This window comes from Trachemys scripta, chromosome 19, assembly GCF_013100865.1.
Source record: "Trachemys scripta elegans isolate TJP31775 chromosome 19, CAS_Tse_1.0, whole genome shotgun sequence".
In the NCBI taxonomy this organism is placed as follows: domain Eukaryota; kingdom Metazoa; phylum Chordata; order Testudines; family Emydidae; genus Trachemys; species Trachemys scripta.
This window is the reverse complement of record NC_048316.1, coordinates 17,633,718-17,654,756: the sequence shown is the minus strand read 5'-3', so window position 1 is coordinate 17,654,756 and position 21,039 is coordinate 17,633,718. Positions and strand designations below refer to the sequence as shown.

General features: G+C 41.6%; 1 protein-coding gene across 6 annotated transcripts in view; it reads left to right on the top strand.

Moving 5' to 3' along the window:
• Positions 1-20,533, top strand: part of SPEN (spen family transcriptional repressor) — a 94,749-nt gene extending 74,216 nt beyond the window's left edge. For 4 of the 6 annotated variants that reach the window (XM_034753360.1, XM_034753359.1, XM_034753363.1 and 1 more), the window contains 7 exons: positions 796-909; positions 2,277-2,377; positions 5,814-13,749; positions 14,597-15,010; positions 17,050-17,244; positions 17,796-17,954; positions 19,410-20,533. In XM_034753360.1, the coding sequence (XP_034609251.1) occupies positions 796-909; positions 2,277-2,377; positions 5,814-13,749; positions 14,597-15,010; positions 17,050-17,244; positions 17,796-17,954; positions 19,410-19,541 (9,051 nt within the window). In that variant the 3' untranslated portion in view covers positions 19,542-20,533. The remainder of the gene's footprint in view (positions 1-795; positions 910-2,276; positions 2,378-5,813; positions 13,750-14,596; positions 15,011-17,049; positions 17,245-17,795; positions 17,955-19,409) is intronic. The other 2 variants (XM_034753361.1, XM_034753364.1) reach the window with 1 other exon arrangement.
• The last annotated feature ends 506 nt before the right edge of the window (positions 20,534-21,039 follow it).

Sequence of the window (21,039 nt, the reverse complement as noted above, 5' to 3'; positions counted from 1 at the left end):
TGAAAAAAACCTACAGGAAATTCACACATGAAAAGGTACATAAAAATGTCATAGTTGCGCAACATAGTGGGGCACTTGAACTATGAACTATCAGGTCCCATTGCATGTAGGTATTTGAGATTTAGGCCATGACTTTGCAAGCATCTGAGCACATGCTTAACTTTAAGCATGTGAGTTGTCCAATTGACTTCAGTGGGACTATTCATGTGCTTAAAGTTAAACTTGTGTAAATGTTTGCAGGATTGGGGCCTTACCTCCTTAAGATTTCTGTGGGTACGTGTTGCAGCTTTGACATTCTTTTAATGTAGCTTTTGTTGTTTGAATGTGTATGTGTTGCGAAGACAAACAATTGTTTCTAAATTGTGCACATATAGCAATTGAAGAATAGTACTACAGTTTGTAACAATACAGTTTGTTTTCATTTTGTGATTAAATGTTCCTCTTACCTTTTTTCCCCCCTATAAATTATTGGAAATTTTTCAAAAATATTTAAGTAAACAATGACACAGCAATACTCAGTCACGAAAGGAAATAATACAAGTAAAATACAGAAAAACAAAATAAAGGCATAATATACCTCAAGCCACAATATCCACAATTCAAAGCAGTCCCTTGTCCTTGTACTGTCTCTTCATTACAATATGTCTCATCAAAAAAGCCTGAAAATTATTTTCCTTGATTAAAAATTATTTTCTTACCGGTGTCCTCATGATTTAGGATTTTGTTGGGACTGACATTAAGTCCTGTGGATGAGGCTCTTATTTGGTTTTTGTTTTGTTTTTTTGTTTTTTACAGGTGGTGTTTGACCGCTTAAAAGGCATGGCCCTGGTTCTCTACAATGAAATTGAATATGCACAAGCAGCTGTAAAAGAGACCAAGGGGAGGAAAATCGGTGGGAATAAAATTAAGGTGTGCAGAATGACCTCTAAAAAAGAAAAAAAAATTGTATTCAGGTCTTACCCCTTAAAATGCTGGCATTTTGCAAACTGCCAGTCAAAAGAATATGTAGTGGGACATATATGTCCCAAATCTCAAAGGGTTAAACTAATCTTTTACACTCGGCTTAAGCTGTTAGGACATTTTGAACTGTTACTCAGAAAGCTTTCTCCAGTATTCTGTCATTTTTTTCCACTGAACTTGCATCTCTAAGCTTCTGGGTGTTGGTGTCCATATTATTATTATTATTATTATTCTGTTGCTAGTGACTGAGAAGCAATACTACAAAGGCACCAAGCTAATCCAGGAGTTTGGGGTGTTAGCCCAATCTCTGAATTATCTTTCTCCTCCTCTTCCTCCTCTCCTAAAGAGTGGGTAATCACTTCAAGCATGATCTGTCACCTGGTTTATTCATCTAGAAATTTGATGTTTGTGGTGGTTAGAAGTTTTGAATACATTATATAGTTTTCTAAGTGTGGTGGTTGAATATAATAAGTAGCCTTTATATGGAATAAAAGATATGGTCATTAAAGATTTTGTATCTTGTGTTTGTAGGTCTTACTCCTTAGTGATTTTGAAACAAAAAATACTCATGTTTGTGCTCTGTTACTGTGGTTATACCAGTTTTCTTCTAAACTGATTATTTAAAATTCCTTTTTAATGTAAAAACTGTTGCATTGTGTCAAATGCATTTTGACAAACCCATTTTAAATCTTAATTTTTATCCTCCTCTCCCCCCCCCCCCCCCCCCCCCCAATTGTGCCCTTATTTTCTCAGTGTTGTAGCAAGCAGTTGGGAAACAGCAAGTCATGATTAGAGCAGGGAGCTGGGAGTCAGGATTCCTGGATTCTGTTCCCATCCTTGCCGATGCCTTTCTATATAACCTTGGGCAAGTCATTTATACTCCCATCTGTAAAGGGGATTAATAATGTTGACCCAACTTTCGTAAAGTGCTTTGATATCCTGGGATGAAAGGCACTATACGACTGCAAAGTGGTGCTGGTGGTATTACTATTTAATAATTTTGCTTTTGTTCCTTGAAACAAAATTATTTCAGTTGACTTTTCTTCACTAGCTGAAAGAAAATATTCTGATCAGAATTTATTTGTGTAGCTCCATAAAAACACATTGTGCTTTGCAGCACACTTATAATAAGAGAAAGGTCTTTCATCTCAGCAGGAGTAATTCCAGTCCTGAGGACTGTTTATTTTATTTTTTTTAACTGTATCGCACCCACTCTTTCCCTTCTGCTTCCATCTTCAAGAACTGCAGGAGACACTGAAAACCTGTCAAAATGGTATATTTCTTTTACTGAACATGTATTACCCTTTATTTTTCAGGTGGATTTTGCAAACCGAGAGAGTCAATTGGCGTTTTATCATTCCATGGAGAAAACGGGTCAAGATATCAGAGACTTCTATGAAATGCTAGCAGAAAGAAGGCATGTATCGAATACATTGATTCCATTCTCTTGCTTTTCAAATAGGATTTTAAATGTACAGTAGTTAAAATTCCAGGACATAACGCCCAAATAATAATTAAAGTAATCCTTAAAATAAAGGATTCTCTCCCAAGCCTAGTCCCTCTCCCTAGAGCGCACACACTCTTTATCCTGTTGACTCTCCCTCCTTTTTAAGATGTACGTTTAATTGAAAAGTCACTGTTAGAGTTTGAACTTGGTGCAGAAAGCTTTCTGTGGTCATCATCGACACAGATGATACATTGAAGCAGACAGGTGCTCTCATGGAATGTGCTGCAGTTTTTTGTATATATTTTAGTATCTTAGTTTTAATGTTTAGCTTTTTAAACTTTTTTTTCACAGATGTGAATTATCAGCCTTAAGCTACACAAATTGGCAGATAAAAGCCAAGCAATGGATTATGGCTCTGAACTCCATCGCATACTAAAATTCTTATATGGAGTACAAAAAAATTAAGGTGTATGTGAAAAATTTGACTGAAACTTTTGGTTAGTTTGTATATATGCTCAGCTACCCAGCTCACTTGCTGCTTCATCTGTTAATAGCTAGGGAATGGAAAGAGTGCTTTATGTAATTCCTCTCTCCACCCTCAAAATAGTATATAAATTAACAAGCAACACGTGCTATTACAACAGTCAGATATTTTTCTAATCTATTGAGCTGAAAGTGAAGTTTTACACTCAGACCCACCACTTCCCTAGTAGTATGATTTCTAGTATTGCTAAAATAGTAAAAGCTCTGAGCAGGACTTCCATTTCTCTTGCTATTTGTCATGAAAAATATCTTCTATCTAGATATTTTTCTATAGCATCTGTCATCATGGTGTGTAGGGGGTTGTACATGGGGTTGCAGAAGGGTCACTCATTTCTCTAGACTCTGGTTTAATGCAGCCTAAAACAGTTCCCCTCATTTTTTTGGATGGTTGAAAAAACTACCAATCTTTTCATTACCAATGATTGTGGTAAAGGATGGGCAAGTAAATATGAGTCGGTAAATTTTTATGACTGTTTTAAAAACTGGCTTATTTAAGATTCTGAATTGCTTGTAAATGAATCCAGCATGGTATCGCTTGCACTAATGAGCTACACATACTCTCAAAACGTGCTGCTCTTGTTTTAGAGCAAAGTAGATCAAAATAACATGTGTAATGTTGCCAGCTTTTAAAAAGTGAAGATGAGTTTGGAAATTGGAAATGATCATTTGCATAATGGAAATGAATTGGTGTGTTCCCAAATCATTGCCAAGAATTGTGTTCTGCCAGCAGGCAGACAGTGACAATTTCCTCTGGCTGAACTACACTGAATTAGAAAAAGAGAACTGCGTTCATCAGATGTCTTTTAGTACACACGTCATTTGAGCTGATCTTTGCTGTGAAATATTTCTGACTAGAACACGGTTTTCTAGAACAAGATGAAACTTAGACATCTGTTTTTCTTTTTCTTTAAAAAATCAGCTGTCATTATCAAAACCAATATCTGATTTGAATGTTCACATAATCTTGGGAGCAATGAACCAGGGAGCATAGAGGTCTGTTGGTGTGAGCTTAGGGTGAGCATGTTACTCATGAATAATAAAGCCACAACTTAAATTATGCAGGACACCATTTTGTGTAACAACTATGTACCACATTATTATATAATCTGCATGTTACACACCATTTTACAGAAAATCTTTTTTAAAATGCTATAGATAATTTCTAAACCTTTTATTGGGACTGTATCCTTCTAGCTGTTAAGCCAGGTTTTCTTACTATTATGAGTGTACCGGGCTCGAGGAGAGAGAAAAATAATGAATACATTTTATCAAATTCTACAAATACCTTAGATAACTTTTCTACATAAAAATGTTACAGTTTTAAGGCCCCACATATCAGAACTTTCTAAGACTAGAAGCAAGTGATATGTGCCCCTTTGGAAAAACTGGGAATCTTCTTTCGAATAGTACAAAGCACCTGTTTTAAGGTCTTCAGGGTCATGAAATATTTGACCCTAAACCTGTTAATGATTCAGAATTTTTGCATATTGCACATTCTGGGTCTTGTGCAAGTGTAAGTTCTTTGGGAACATCTTTGTCAGGTTGACTTTTTTTAAATGACAGCTGCTCAAACTGCCTGAGCTATTGTAGTTGTTAGAAATTATCCCAAAGGAGACGGGTTAGGGGCAGAGTGCAAGTGAGGCAATCTAAGGCATATGATAAATACGGTTTATCATATGGCTCAGCAATTTATCATTTATAAAGCATTTTGCCAGTTGGACAGACCCACTTGGGTGACAGTCTGCAGTGCAAAGTGTAGCCATTTTTTTCAGATTAACTTTTTGATTTTTAAAGAGACAGGTTTTGGTCCTATATGAATTTGGCCTAAACTTCCAATGGTGGACTCGATCTCATTAGCATGACTCCACCTGTCCCTATTAGCTGTCTCCTGACAGTTGCAATCCATAATATTCCATAATCTTTTGTAGAATGAAAGTATGTGTTCCTTTTAGGGGGGAACGGGTAGTTTTATTTTTTGTACACTTACAAGGTAGAAACATTCCACTTTTAGCACTATGTGCAAATGTGTGAAAGAGAGAGGGTGTAAAACATACTTTTAAATGGTTGGGGAATCAGAGTACTGCATGCACGTCTAATGTAACGAAGATACAAAAAACCCCCTATCTGCCGTGAAACTTGTCTTATTGATTTTTGGAGTTTACAAATGTTGACATAGTTCCCTCTTACTGGTTACAACTTACTAGTTGAGAGATGGAAACCTTAACTTTTGATCTGATGTATGTTTTCAGAGCTAATTACTGCTCTCTCATTAGTAGCAGCTTTTGAAAGTGGGAGGTCTTTATATATACAATGAAGCTTTTGCTCTGTAGGGTGCACTTTCATCAAATTGGTTTATACACCTCTACCCCGATATAACATGAATTTGGATATAACGCAGTAAAGCAGTGCTCCGGAGGGGGCGGGGCTGCGCACTCCAGTGGATCAAAGCAGGTTCGATATAACGCGGTTTCAGCTACAACGTGGTAAGATTTTTTTGGCTCCTGAAGACAGCGTTGTATCAGGGTAGAGGTGTATTTGTTCCCTGAATAAGGATGTAAATACTAATTGGAGTAGGGGAGGTGGGGGAAACCACGATAATAGGATTGATTCAAAGAGGTTCATCCAAGCTACCTGATGAACAAAATAACTGATTTACTATGTATCTGAGACTAACACATTGATTCATCCACTATGCACTTATTCATTGTTATTAAATCGATCGGTACAGCTATGATTATCTGCCATGATCTATAACTAAATAAAGAAACTATCATAAAATAATTTTTCATGTAGAAAAGTTTCATAATTCAACACTTTGGTTAACAGGGAAAACTAACCACTGTATTGTTCTTGTTTTTGGCAGAGATGAAAGAAGAGGATCTTATGAATATGCGCCTGATCGTACTTACTATGAGACTGTTAGAACTCCAGGGACGTATCCTGAAGATCCTAGGAGAGAATATCCTGCACGAAGCAGAGAATTTTATGCAGAATGGGATCCTTATCAAGGAGACTACTATGACCCGCGATACTATGACGATCCACGTGAATACAGGGATTACAGAGGAGATCCTTATGAACAAGATATAAGGGAATACAGTTATAGACAACGAGAGAGAGAGAGGGAAAGAGAGCGTTTTGAATCGGATCGGGACAGAGATCATGAAAGGAGGCCAATTGAACGCAGTCAAAGTCCAACTCACTCCAGACGTCCACCGAGTCCTGGAGCATCTCCCTCACAATCAGAAAGGCTTCAGAGTGATTCTGAAAGGAGGATCTACAGCAGGTCTTCAGATCGTAGTGGGAGCTGCAGCTCACTTTCTCCTCCAAGATATGACAAACTTGACAAGACGCGTGTAGAGCGTTATGCAAAAAATGAGAAAAATGATAAAGAACGTGCTTTTGACCAAGAGCGAATAGACAAAGATAAACGTTTGGTGAGGAAAGAGAAGCCAGAAAAACTAGAAAAGGATAAAACTGATAAGCAAAAACGAAAAGCAAAAATTCATTCACCGAGCTCTCAATCTTCTGAAACAGACCAAGAAAATGAGCGAGAACCCAGCCCTGAAAAATTAAAGGGCAATAGTAAACAGAGTAAAGAGAGAGCTGACAAAGAAGGGACAGCCAAAAACCGCCTGGAACTAATGCCATGTGTGGTGCTGACTCGAGTAAAAGAAAAGGAAGGGAAAGTTATTGATCAGCCTGCTTTGGAGAAACTGCGAGCAAAGCTTGAGAATGACACTATTAAATCTCCACTTCTTGAACAAAAAGTCCAGACATCTCAAGTTGAGCAAACAAAATCTGACCAGTCTAAACTGGAACCTGTTAGAACTAAGGTGCCAAAAGAAAAGGTACTTGCCAGTCACGTAGAAGTAGTTGATAAAGAGGGAAAATTGAAGTCCAAGAAACACTTGAAGACAGAGCAGACTACAGAAGGGGCAAACGCAATAGAGCTTGACAAGTTAGAGGCTCGTAAAAGACGTTTTGCTGATGCAAACTTGAAATCTGACAGGCAAAAACTGGAAGTTAAAAGAAGCAACCAAGACGAGGAAGATGCTGCACGCATGGTCTTGAAAAAGCAGCTTGATGTGACAACTTCATCTAGAGAAGTTACAGCTTTCCGGGAGGGAGAATTGGAAAGAAAGCCCTTGAGGAAAGAGATGCTTAAAAGGGAATCTAAGAAAATTAAACTGGAAAGACTTATTACTGTTACCAGCCCCAAAGACACACAAGAGCCGGCTAATGTCTCCGTGGGGCTTGGCTTGCGTCCCAGTTTAGAACTGCAGCCTCGGCTAGGAGAGCCTGTTGATGAACCAGTGGAAACTCAAGAAATCCTTTCTAAAAACCTTAATCCAATAAAACCACAGCACAAACAAATGCAGCTGTTAGATGATCAAGGAACAGAGAGAGAGGACATGAAGAAAAATTTCTGTGGTCTTCCCGAAGAGATTCCTGACCATAAATTTGGCCAGGAGAAACCTCAGTCAGCTGATACAGAAGAGAAAATTGGTATTGACATTGATTACACACAAAGTTATAGAAAACAAATGGAGCAAAGTCGCAGATTAAAACAGCAGATGGAAATGGAGATAGCAAAGTCTGAGAAGTTTGGCAGTCCAAAAAAAGAAGTAGACGAATATGAAAGGCGTAGCCTGGTTCATGAGGTGGGCAAACCCCCACAAGATGTCACAGATGACTCTCCACCAAGTAAAAAGAAAAAGGCTGACCATTTTGATTTTGAAATTAGCACTAAAAGAGAGAGGAACTATAGAAGCTCTCGCCAGGTGAGCGAAGATTCTGAAAGGACTGCCTGTTCACCTAGTATCAGACACTTTCCTTTTCATGAGGATGATGACACACTAGATTCCCCAAGGCTAATGCCGTTAAAAGAAACCAAAGAATCACCGAAAATAGAAGAAAAGGGTCTTTCATATTCCAATATGACTGTGAGGGAGGAATCCCTAAAATTTAATCCCTACGATTCCAGCAGAAGGGAGCAGATGGCAGAAATGGCCAAAATAAAGCTATCGGTACTTAGTTCTGAAGATGAATCAAATCGATGGGAATCTCAAGTGAAACAAGAGCCTGGCAGAGTTGATATTAGCTTCCCAAGTAGTGTAGTTAAAAGAGACAGCATACGAAAGCGGTCTGTACGGGACTTGGAACCAGGGGAGGTACCTTCAGATTCTGATGACGACAATGAAAATAAACCCCATTCTCCTAAAGCCTCCTCATTATTAGAGAGTTCCAGGTTATCTTTTTTATTAAGGGACAGAGAAAGAGAGGAAAGGCTGTCAACTTCTTTAGAAAGAAACAAATTTTACTCCTTTGCATTGGATAAGACAATCACACCAGACACAAAAGCCTTGCTTGAAAGAGCTAAATCTCTCTCTTCATCTAGAGAAGAAAACTGGTCTTTTCTGGATTGGGATTCAAGATTTGCTAGTTTTAGAAACAATAAAGACAAAGAGAAAGTTGACTCTGCTCCGAGACCTATTCCATCTTGGTATATGAAAAAGAAAAAAATCAGGACCGATTCAGAAGGAAAACTAGATGATAAGAAAGAGGATCATAAAGAGGAGGAGCAAGAGAGACAGGAATTGTTTGCTTCTCGATTTTTACATAGCTCAATCTTTGAACAAGATTCTAAACGTCTACAGCATTTAGAAAGAAAAGATGATGACCTGGACTTCATTTCTGGTCGAATATATGGGAGACAAACTTCTTCTGATGGGAGTAACAGTGCCTCTGAGTTGGTGCAAGAACCAGTTGTTCTTTTTCACAGTAGATTTATTGAGCTAACCCGAATGCAGCAAAAAGAAAAGGAGAAAGATCAAAAACCAAAAGAAGTGGAAAAGCAGGAAGACAAAGAAAATCGGCCTAAGACACCAGAAACTGTTCCTGATAATAAAGAACCAGAACATAAATCTTCATCATTAGTTGGGCCTTCTTCAGTCACAGTTGTACCTCAAGAATCCGCACCAGTCATATCTGAGAAGGTAGCAAATGAAAAAATAGTTGTGGATATAACTTCTGCAAGAGAAGAAAGGCCATCTGAACTTGCTTCTACAACAGAAGAACCAAAACCTCTTCCTGAACTTGTTGCTCCTGTCAAAGTAGAACCACCTGAGCAGCTTGAACCTCCCCCAGTAATAGAAGTCAATAAAGATGTCATTCCTGCAACTGTAGCTTCTGAGGAAGACTCAGTATCTACAGAGCATCCTTCATACTTGGATACAAAGCCGCCTACACCGGGAGCTTCATTTTCACAAACCGACATCAACGTAGATCCAGAACCTGACAACACACCGTTGATTCCACCACCTCCCAAATTGGTTCAAAAGTCTGATGACTCTAGCAAACCGAAAGAGGAAAATGCCCTACCTGCTGCTAACGCCGATCCTAATGCAAGTCAGAAAGCAGAGGTAGTGGCTGAGATTCTGCCTCCTGTTTCTGACAATGACATGGAAGTCGAACCCCCGGTTGTTGTAAAAGATAAAAAATCATACAAAAGTAAACGTTCCAAGACTCCTGTCCAGTCAGCCACAGCAAATATCACAGAGAAACCTGTCACAAGGAAGAGTGAAAGGATTGACCGTGAAAAACTTAAAAGATCAAGCTCTCCTCGTGGGGAAGCACAGAAACTTTTAGAATTGAAAGTAGAAGCAGAAAAAGTTTCAAGAAATGCTGCTAAATCTCCTAGTGCTGCAACAGAGCCAGAAAACATAGAGCCAAGTTTGCCAGTAGGTCGAACTAGACGCAGAAATGTAAGATCCGTTTATGCTACCACAGGAGACAATGAAGGCCCATCTCCAATGAAGGATCCAGCAGAGGTAACTAGGTCTACCAGGAAAAGAGGAGAAAAGGAACCTCAGGAGACTGTGACAACTGTTCCTACCACACCAAGAAGAGGAAGGCCTCCAAAATCACGCCGTAAGCCTGAGGAAGAAATCTCTCCTATTAAGACAGAACCGGTACAGCAAGAGGCAGAAGAGACTGAGACTAAAGAAACAGTGGAAACCCCTAAACCTGCAGAGGGATGGAGATCTCCTAGATCCCAAAAACTAACACATGGTCATTCATTAGCTGCAAGCAGTCAGCAGGGGAAAAAAGGGAAAAATGAACCGAAGGCAGAGATCGCTGTAGAATCTGAAGAGGCCACTGAAACAGCTGGTCAAGAACAAAATATTAGTGAGAACAGCAATAAATTAAAGACTACAGACAAAGAAGCAGCAGCAAGCGAACAGAAACGTGACAGAAAAGAACTTGATGTGGACAAAAATCTTCCAGAAACCCCGACCGTTGAGATGGTAGAGAAAAAAAATGCCCCAGAAAAAGCTACTAAATCCAAACGAGGAAGATCTAGAAATGCCAAGACTGTTGTAGATAAAGCATCCTTGTGTCTGAAAAATGTGGAAATACGTCTCAATGTTGATGAAGTCAAAGGTGCCCTGCGACCAAGTGAAGAGGAAGCAGAGCCTGTGGCAATATCACCAGCAAAAATCAAAAGCCCACAAAAAGAGGACAATTTGTCACCCCATTTTGTAAAGAATGAGCCAGAAGATCCGTTCCAGGAAACGGAAAAAGAAATTATGCATGAACCAAACCAATCCCCGGAAGCTGCCCAGTTAGCAAAGCAGATTGAACTTGAGCAGGCTGTGGAGAACATTGCAAAGCTCACTGAAACACCATCAGTTGCGGCTTACAAAGAACAGGCAGCTGACGTGTCTGAAGTTCGTCAGGAGGAGGAGGGAGACAAACCTGCACATCAGGCGAGTGAAACAGAACTGGCAGCAGCTATCGGATCCATCATCAATGATATTTCTGGAGAAACAGAAAGCTTTCCTGCTCCTCCACCTTATCCTGCTGCTGAATCAGAATCTGAGATACCTGCAGAACCAGCCGTGCTACCATCCCCTAGGGAAGAAATGGAGCCTGAAACTGATCTGGCAGTTAACAATATCTTGGAAACAGAAGCTGCCGGTGGACCCTCCGTGCAACAAGTAACTGGCACTACCCCATCAACAGTAGAGGCAGAAAATAAGGAGGCTGAAGTGAGCTTCAGTGAATCTTCAAATTCTGCACAGGAAGCTGACACTTTACAAGAAACTGAAGTTTCTCGGAAGGAAAAAGGCCGTCAAAAGACTACCCGGCAAAGACGTAAACGGAGCATGAGCAAGAAAGGGGAGACTGCCGAAGTTAGTGCTTTTGAACCTGAAAGGGTACAAAGTAAGTCTCCTAATGCCAATGAAGTTAAGGCAAAACCAGAAGAAACCCTGAAAGATGAAAAGCAAAATAAAAATTCTGTTCAGGTTTCTACTGAATTGAATATTACTGATGCAAGCAAAGCTGCAACCACTGAGAGAACTTCTCATGAAGCTGTTTCTGAGAGCAACGTCCCTCCTAAAGCTCCTGCTCCTCTGGAGCTACCTTCCCAGCCCGTTCCTGTGGATGATGTGAGCCAAACTGGATTCAAGCTACGGCCAGCTATTGAAAATGCACCTGTTACTCCACCAAGTGCTTCAAATATGACCGTTCCTGCAGCTCCTTCTGCAACTGCAGCAAAATTACCCGCCCCTGCACCAGTTGGGATAGCCCCCCTCCATTCCAGCACCACCAACGTGACAGAATGGATTGTAAGGCACGATGACACCCGTGCTCGTTCCACCCCACCACCAGCTCTTCCCCCTGATACTAAAGCGTCTGATATTGATACAAACTCCAGTACTCTAAGGAAGATACTTATGGAGCCCAAATATGTTTCAGCAACTAGCCTTGCTACTACGCATGTCACAACTTCTGTTGCTGAGCCAGTTAGTGCACCTCGTTTGGAGGAGGCACCTCCTCATCCTCCAGTAGAGGCCATAAAACCAGTGTCGGAGGAAAAACCAGCAGTTCCTATCACTAATTCTTTGGATCCCCCAGTAGCAGAGGCACCAGTTTTCAGTGAGAAAGAAAAAATAAGTACAGTTATTGCCCCCAAAGCTACTTCCGTTATAAGCAGAATGCCCCATAGCGTTGATCTAGAGGAAACTCCAAGGATAACATTGATGAAGCAAGTCCCCCAAACCCAGACCTGTTTAGTTAATGCCCCTTCACCAAAATACAAGCAGAGACCTAGCACAAATGATAACAGCAGGTTTCATCCAGGATCTATGTCTGTTATTGAAGATAGGCCAGTGGAAACTGGATCCAGCCCAGGTCTGCGAGTAAACACTTCAGAGGGTGTTGTACTTTTGAGTTACTCAGGACAGAAAACAGAGGGCCCTCAACGAATCAGTGCAAAGATCAGTCAGATTCCCCCAGCAAGTGCTGTTGATATAGAGTTTCAGCAGTCTGTGTCCAAGTCACAAATTAAACAAGAACCTATTACTCCATCGCAGCCAGCACCGAAAGGCTCTCAAACTCCCACAGGATATGGGAATGTGTCCACCCATTCTTTGGTACTAGGAACCCAACCTTACAATACATCACCTGTGATCTCCTCCGTTAAACAAGAACGCACTACCTTGGAGAAATCTGAATCAGGCCACCTTTCTGTCCAGACTCCTGCTTCTCAGTCAGGGCCTGTTAAAGTCTTCTCCCAGACTGTAAACACTCCACCTGTACTAGTTCACAACCAGATGGTACTCTCTCAAAGTGTAGCTTCCGCCAACAAAAAACTTCCGGATCTGACTGCTCTGAAAGTGGAGACTAAGGCTCTTCAGCCATCAAACTTGAGCCCTGGGGTCAGTCCTCATCACCCTTCCCTGTCTGGTAAAATGCATGCAGAAGCAAACCATGTCAGCTCAGGACCCAACACCCCAACAGATCGGGCTATTTCTCATTTGGGGGTTACAAAACAGGAGCCGCATTCCCCACGTACAAGTGGGCATTCTCCCTCTCCGTTTCCAAGGGCTTGTCATCCTGGCAGTACCTCCTCTCCAGCTTTATCTAGTAACACCTCTGTCATGCTGGCGCCAGGAATTCCTGTGCCTCAGTACATATCCAGTATGCACCCTGAGCAATCTGTTATAATGCCCCCTCATAGTGTCACACAGACTGTATCCCTGGGCCATCTGTCACAAGGTGAAGTGAGAATGAACACCCCTCCTTTGCCTGGTATTCCCTATGGCATCCGCCCAGAAGCGCTCCACTCTCCCAGAGCAGCTCTACAATCCCAGATCGAAATTAGACCACAGAGATCCAGCACACCTCAGCCAGCTCCAATAAGAGACATAGTCATGCCTCCGTTATCCTCTCAGCATCCCCCAGAAGATGAGATGCATTACCATCATACTGTGTGTAGAGGGTCAGCCCCTGTACAGTCCGACGTGTTAGTAATGCAGACAGATTATCGCATGCATGCTACGGGTATAAGACTCGACCAGTACAATGTGCCTCGAGATGTGAGGATGATGATGCACCCACACTTGGCAGCAGTGGGCGACCACCACCCCGAAACGAGACAATCCAGAACACCAGAAGGGTCTGTGAAAACTCCCCCAGTCAGCAAGACTCCACAACCTGGAAAAGAGGCGTCCAAGTCTTCTGAAGTCAAAATGGCGCACTCTCCCCACAGTGAGCCCCGGCTCCTCAGCGTCCCTCCCAGCAGCCAGCTTCCTGGACTGCCTTTGACACAGCCTGTGGTTGTACCTCATGGAGTACAGATCATGCATCCTGCAGGGAGTTCCTTTCATGATTATAGATCTGTGTATGGCGACATGAGAAATTACCATACGGCAGCCCAGCTTGGTCATCCTCAGTTCCCTGGAGCGTCGCCAATTGGTCTGCCTTCCCGGAGTATGACCCCATCTCAGGTGAGAAAATTATGATTTTCTCTGTTTGTTTTCCTTTACCTGAGTTTAAAACATACGATGATAAATATAGTCCTAATGCAGTTGCAGCTTACTGTACTGGGAGTTACAACTGGGATGAGTTTGGCTCGTTCCTCATGCACTCTGCCCTCTCCATTTAAGGTTGTGTTTTATAGTACTACGATGCTAAAAATCAGTTGTTTTTGTTTGAGAAATATGGGATAAACACCTTTTTGAAGCTACTGGTAAGGAATTTAGGGGGGAGAATCCCCTAATTTATTTTCTTTTTATCACAACAGGGCTCCGTTCCAGGAGTGCATGAAATCTATTTATAAATTCCTAGATGTAGTGATATAAGAGAGGAACAATTCCCGACATAGGCAAGCTGGCACGTTGTTTGAGTTCATTTCACTTGTAGCTATTTTCCGCTCCAGTAATTACTGTATTACAGACAAATAGCATGGGAGTGAGTGAGATATCGATACCCAGTTGGGTGGATGGTGTAGTTAAGGGTGGTCCTGCAGTGTGAGGTGCTGAACTGGGACTCGGGGAGGGGGGGGTCTGGATTCAGATTCCATCTGTGTTTGATAGTCTCTGTGCTTCTGTTCCTTAATCTATAAAATACTGGTGATAACTCCCATTACTGTGGTGAGAATAAATTTATTAACAGGTGTGAGGAAGTCAGATACTACAGTGATAGGGACCATACTGAGATCCAAATAGATGTCTAGAAAGATTTAAGCAGGAGAAATCATTTGACTGTTTCCCAACAGTCTAATTGTTAAGAGAGTTTTGTGCCATTTGTGCATTTTCCAAAGTTTTCCCTTTCTCTCCCATCATTGCTTTGTAGGGTCTGCCAGAAGGTGAACACTCACATCCCAGTCAGCCGGTGCGCAGCAAAACTCCTCAGATTTCCCAGGACTCCAAGGGGTCACAGGCAGCAGGACCTGAACAAACCCACCACACCACTGTAAATAGGCATGCAGCACAGATAGACCCTCATGTACATCTTCAGAGGGCACAGGCAGATACGGGCCAGACTTCCTATCCTTCCCCTGTTGCCATTTCAATGAAACAGGAGCTTCCATCACCACACCAGCCTCAGGCAGTTCAGAAGCAATCTTTATTTATCCCTACAACTTCAGGCCCTGGGGCCCCACCGGGGCTGTCGTTGTCCCGCTCCGAACCTCAGTCTGCTCTCATACAAGATCCATCTCCTCACTCTGTTTCTCAGAGACCTGTGGATATGGTTCAGCTCCTAACAGTAAGTATCTCTTTCTCTTTCTCCTTGAGCTGCTGTCTGCTGCTTGTTTCATTATGTCTGAACCAGGACTAGAGCAAAGGGAAAAATAAGCAGTAGTATTCTGCCAAGCTCCTCCCACTTGTGACACCAAAATGTAGTGTGCCACTCACATTAGGTAGTGCAGCTCTTCATAATGTGACCATCCCTCTACTTTCTTGGGTGTTTTTATCACTAGTGAAATAGTTAACAATGTTGGCATTTACGTGAATATTCCTAGACTCAAGTGATAAGAGTTACCACCTCATTGAGATAAATGAGAAGAGTCTGCGCGTCTGAGATCATTTGACTGTCTACAGACAGGCAGGCATCGCTGCCTTCTTTCCATTCTGTTCACATTTGGAATATTATCTTTGCAAACCATGAAGGCTAGAGATTATTTATTTTAAAAAATATTAGATTCTGGAGCATGGGGAGGAGAGAGAGGTGGGTAGAAGAAGGATGGTGATGTGGTTAGAGTGCCAGCCTAGGAATCAGGAGATCCAGGTTCAAGTCCCTGCTCAGCCACAGACTTCCTGTCTGACCATGGGCAAGTCACTTAGTCTCTCTGTGCCTCAGTTCCTAAGTATAACATGAGGATAATAGCAGTGTCCTGCTGCACAGGGCATCTATGAGGATACATGTATTAAAGTTTTTGGGGTCTCAGATACTAAGGTAATGGGGACCTTGGATAGACAGGCAGGAGGCCACTATCATAGAATATCAGGGTTGGAAGGGACCTCGGGAGGTATCTAGTCCAACCCCCTGCTCGAAGCAGGACCAATTCCCAACTAAATTATCCCAGCCAGGGCTTTGTCAAGCCTGACCTTAAAAACTCCTAAGGAAGGACATTCCACCACCTCCCTAGGTAACCCATTCCAGTACTTAACCACCCTCATAGTGAAAAAGTTTTTCCTAATATCCAACCTAACCCTCCCCCACTGTAACCTTGAGACTATTACTCCTTGTTCTGTCATCTGGTATCACTGAGAACAGTCTAGATCCATCCTCTTTGAAGAACCCCCTTTCAGGTAGTTGAAAGCAGCTATCAAATCCCTCCTCATTCTTCGCTTCTGCAGACTAAACAATCCCAGTTCCCTCAGCCTCTCCTCATAAATCACGTGCTCCAGCCCCCTAATCATTTTTGTTGCCCTCCGCTGGACTCTTTCCAATTTTCCCACATCCTTCTTGTAGTGTGGGGCCCAAAACTGGACATAGTACTCCAGATGAGGCCTCACCAATGTTGAATAGAGGGGAATGATCACGCCCCTCGATCTGCTGGCAGTGCCCTTACTGATACAGCCCAAAATGCTGTTAGCCTTCTTGGCAACAAGGGCACACTATTGACTCATATCCAGCTTCTCGTCCACTGTAACCCCTAGGTTCTTTTCTGCAGAACTGCTGCCTAGCCATTTGGTCCCTGGTTTGTAGCAGTGCATGGGATTCTTCTGTCCTAAATGCAGGACTCTGCACTTGTCCTTGTTGAACCTCATCAGGTTTCTTTTGGCCCAATCCTCTAATTTGTCTAGGTCCCTCTGTATGCTATCCCTACCTTCCAGCGTATCTATCACTCCTCCCAGTTTAGTGTCATCTGCAAACTTGCTGAGAGTGCAGTCCATGCCATCCTCCAGATCATTAATGAAGATATTGAACAAAACCGGCCCCAGGACTGATCCTTGGGGCACTCCGCTTGATACCGGCTGCCAACTAGACATGGAGCCATTGATCACTATGAAGAAATAAGTGTTGCATTGATAATTTGGCAGGATGTGGCCCAAATCAGTCCTTGCTGGGAACCAACTATGAGAAGGCATTAAATGTACTGCATTCTTAAAACACTATACTTGCTTTCAGCAGCAATTATGACACCGTCAGAAGCATATGAGCAGCACAGATGTGATTTCCCTCACAGTTAAGCTAACTTTTGAATACAAGTAGAAGCACGTTCCTGTCAATGTTTCATTATATCTTTATTTTACTCCTTCATTTGTTTGTATTAAGATTTCTTCATCCTTTATTTTCAGAAATACCCAATCGTGTGGCAGGGCCTTTTGGCTCTAAAGAATGACACAGCTGCAGTTCAGCTCCACTTTGTCTCTGGTAACAACGTCCTGGCGCACCGGTCCCTGCCAGCACCTGAAGGAGGACCTCCACTACGAATTGCTCAGCGCATGCGGCTGGAGGCTTCGCAGTTGGAGGGTGTGGCACGCAGAATGATGGTATGGGGTAATATATTGCTTTGGGGTCTGCAGTAAGTGATGGGGTTTCTGAAATATTGCTGGGGCAAGTATGTCTCCTTTGACATAAGGATTAAATGCAAACGTTAATGGGTGTCTAGTCTTCACTTAGCTCAGGTGAGGGAGCGGTGTGGATTTGGGATCATACAGCTCTTATGATGTTCTGCTCTCTACGGAAAGGTAGAATGGCAATAGCAGACTTGTCAGACATTACCCTTAAAAGAAAATTGAACTAACCTGTCTCTTGCCAATGTAAGAGACTTTTACTAGCTCAGAAGTGTCTAAGCAACATGGGAAGTGGAAGTTGTTAGGTTTGTACATTGGAAGCTGAGACATTTCCATAGTCTCTTCGCCTACCTTTTAAATTGGCTGAGAAGTCTCCAGTGGCCTTTCGCAACACCCACAGCCGATTAATTCCTGAGGAGTTCAAAGAGAGGATTTTCCAGTAAAGGTTTAAAGATAATGAATGTGTGTCAGGAACAGGCATGTCCCTAGCAAAGGCTTGACTGTTAATTGTCCTCTTTTCTTCCCAGGTGGAGAGTGATTACTGCCTATTACTGGCCTTGCCTTGTGGACGAGACCAGGAAGATGTAGTGAATCAGACTGAGTCACTTAAGGCTGCATTCATCAGCTACCTGCAGGCTAAACAAGCTGCAGGAATCATCAATGTTCCCAACCCGGGCTCTAATCAGGTATTTGCGTGGAAATAGTGACATTTTGCAGTTAAAAACTAAATTAAAATGACACCATTATATAGTTATGGGATATAAACCAAAAAAAATCCTTTTGTGTTTAGTGTCAAGGTGCATGCTTGTGTCTTCAAAAGAATTAGCATGTGAAATGCTAGCCTTTTATTTCTTTGGTGAAAATATAATAAAGTCAATCATTTAATTTTTAATGGTGAACTGCTAAGACAAACGAGAAAAGTTTGTTTTGCCCTTTGATGCTGCTTTGATTTATAAATTTCTCTCTTTTTAAAAACAAAACCGATCTTTGCTCTTTTTGAACAGGACACCTGAAATATATTTTTCATTACATCAATCAAAAAGTTTGTCTTGTATAACTACAAAACGCTTGTTCCAGACATAATTCTGCACTGAGTTAGATTTGCTCTGTGTTTAACAAGAACAAACAGTCTATTGGAATGAGTGTTCAGTTTGATGAACGAGGTGGAAGAGGAAAGTCAGATAAATATAGACACTATCAAAGCTGCTCCTTTGTTCAAAATGAACATTAACGACACTTGCTTAGTGTTCCATGATAACCCCATTCAGACATTGTTACTGGGAAAAAATCCTCCCCTCCGAGACATGCTACTGTGTGAGAAGCTGGCCGTAGCACGTGAGCGTGTGCTTTCAAAAAATGCCCTTTTGTGCGACTATTCTGCAACCCTAGAAAATGTTGCCACCAGGGTCCCAGTTTTTGATCACTTTACGTACAGCTCTGTAACCTTAAGCTGCAGCTTCTCTCATCTTTTCCCCTATCCCCCACCAACTGAGGTCAGGTTTACACTGAAAAGTTAGGTCGACCTAGTTGTGTCACTCAGGGATGTGAAACATCGAAACCTCTGAGTGATGTAATTAAGCTGACCTTACCCTTGGTGTACCAGCGCTAGGTCGCTGAAATAATGCGTCCATTGATCTAACTTCTTCTTGCGGAGGTGGATTAACGACAGTGATGGGATAACCTCTCCCATCAGAGTAGTGAGTGTCTACACTGAAGTGTTCCAGCAGTGCAGCTAGTGAAGACAGCCTAAGACTCATGGGCGATATTGATTCCTAGAATGCCTGAAGCTCAGTTTTAGGGATGAAGAGCTGCAGTCAGGTAACATGACTGTGTGATATCCCTATCTAGGTCCTTTAAAGATCCAGCAAAGAGAGGGGAGTAAGGACTGCATTTAAGGTGGCTCTTTAAAAAATGAATACAAGATTTAGGAGGCATTTGTGATGATCTTTTTTTTTTTTTTTCACGCTATTTGTGATTCACAGTTCACCTTCCAAATTTGGCATTGTTTGGTAGGATTTCCACATTGTGGCACCAAACAAGTTGTCTGGGTGCTTGTCCAATCAGTTCATAGAAAAACAAATAAATACAGCGGTTCCTAGCTGTTTTTTCACCCTTGTCTTTATTTTTTCATTCTTTCCCAGCCTGCCTATGTTCTGCAGATATTCCCACCCTGTGAATTCTCTGAAAGCCACCTGTCCCGTCTAGCTCCAGACCTCCTAGCCAGCATCTCCAACATCTCTCCTCACCTTATGATTGTCATCGCATCGGTATGAGCTGTTTATTGGTTACTGACTTTTCCAAGGCCCTGCAGCAAAAAAGAGAGAAAAATTAATGACATAAGAAAATGCTGCCAGACTACCAGCCTCCTGCCCTAACCGGCGTCGATCAAACTGTTGCTGGGTAGTGGTTCTGCTACCTTGTATGTTTACATATTGCTTTAGGTTATGGACAACTGATGCACTCAACAGGCGGACTGGTATTGGGTTTCTGTGCCTCCTTTTGGGGAAAATAAAGGATGGCTATATTTTTTATCAAAAAAGAAAAGAAAAAAAAAAAAAAAAAGAACCTGAACTGCCTTTGCACTAAATTAGTGACTTGGACCTTTGCACAGTTGAAGACATGCTGTGACGTTATGGATGTCTTGACACACATTAACATGCGTTGTGGACTAAACGCAGGACCTGGGAACTTCTGCTGAAATCTGTGGGTCAAGGATCATTTCACACATTATCTTTTTTTTTTTTTTTTTCTCCTGGATGTGACCCTTCCTCTCCTCCACTTCCCTCTGCTGCAGTCATCTTCTCTTCATCTGGGATGTACAGTTTACACTGAAAAAAATAAAACAAAGGGAGAGCTATTTTCCTTCCTGGTGGGATATGCAGAACTGAGTGGGCGTGTGTGTATATATAAATATATATATATAATATATATAAATATATATAATACTGACTTTAAAAAAATCAAATCCCCACAACATACATTTTTTTTTAATCTGTGCCAAAAATGTGTTTTCAGAGAAAATCTTATTTTCATACTCAGACTTTGTATTGTCACTCATTTGTAAGTGCGCTTCATTTAAACATTACCTTCCCTTGTCCCTCGTCTCACAATATGTGGAAGTGTTATACACTTGTACAAAGACTTGTTACCCTCCTCCCTCCTCCTCGCCTACCCTAACACTTATTAATTTATGGAACTGTTTTCTCAGCGCAGTTTTGTTTTGTGTGTCCATTGGATTACAAACTTTATTAAAAAATACAAAACATGTTGAGCCTGGATGTGATCCATCAATTGCTCCGGAGGGGGAGGGAGAACACAAGGAGATTGAGTTTGGGCCGGCCAGCATTACTAATAAGCCACATCCCCTACAGTGGATATTGGCAGTTTCCCGCGTGTTTGTACATAGGAGCTTTTTTTAATTTTTCTTTTTTGTTGGTGAGTTTATCTTGTTTAAAAAAATAATTTTATCAAAGATCAAATCGAACTTTAGCCTTTGTTTTTTGTGGTGTAAATATTTGTAAAACTCCAAAGTATTGGTTCTTTTCTGGGTAATGTCGAAGGCACTTCTAATTTTGATACACAGAATAAACTACAAAACCTTCAACAGCACAAATGAGCACATTCTAAGAAAAGCCTTGGTTTATTGTTTTAAGCAACTGTATCTTGTGTATGTTCAGAACACAAATCACTAAAATACGTTTGAAGACTTGTGTCGGGGGTTGTAGCTAGAAAGTCCTTAGTGGTTTAAACAGCTGATGCTGAAGGTTCCGA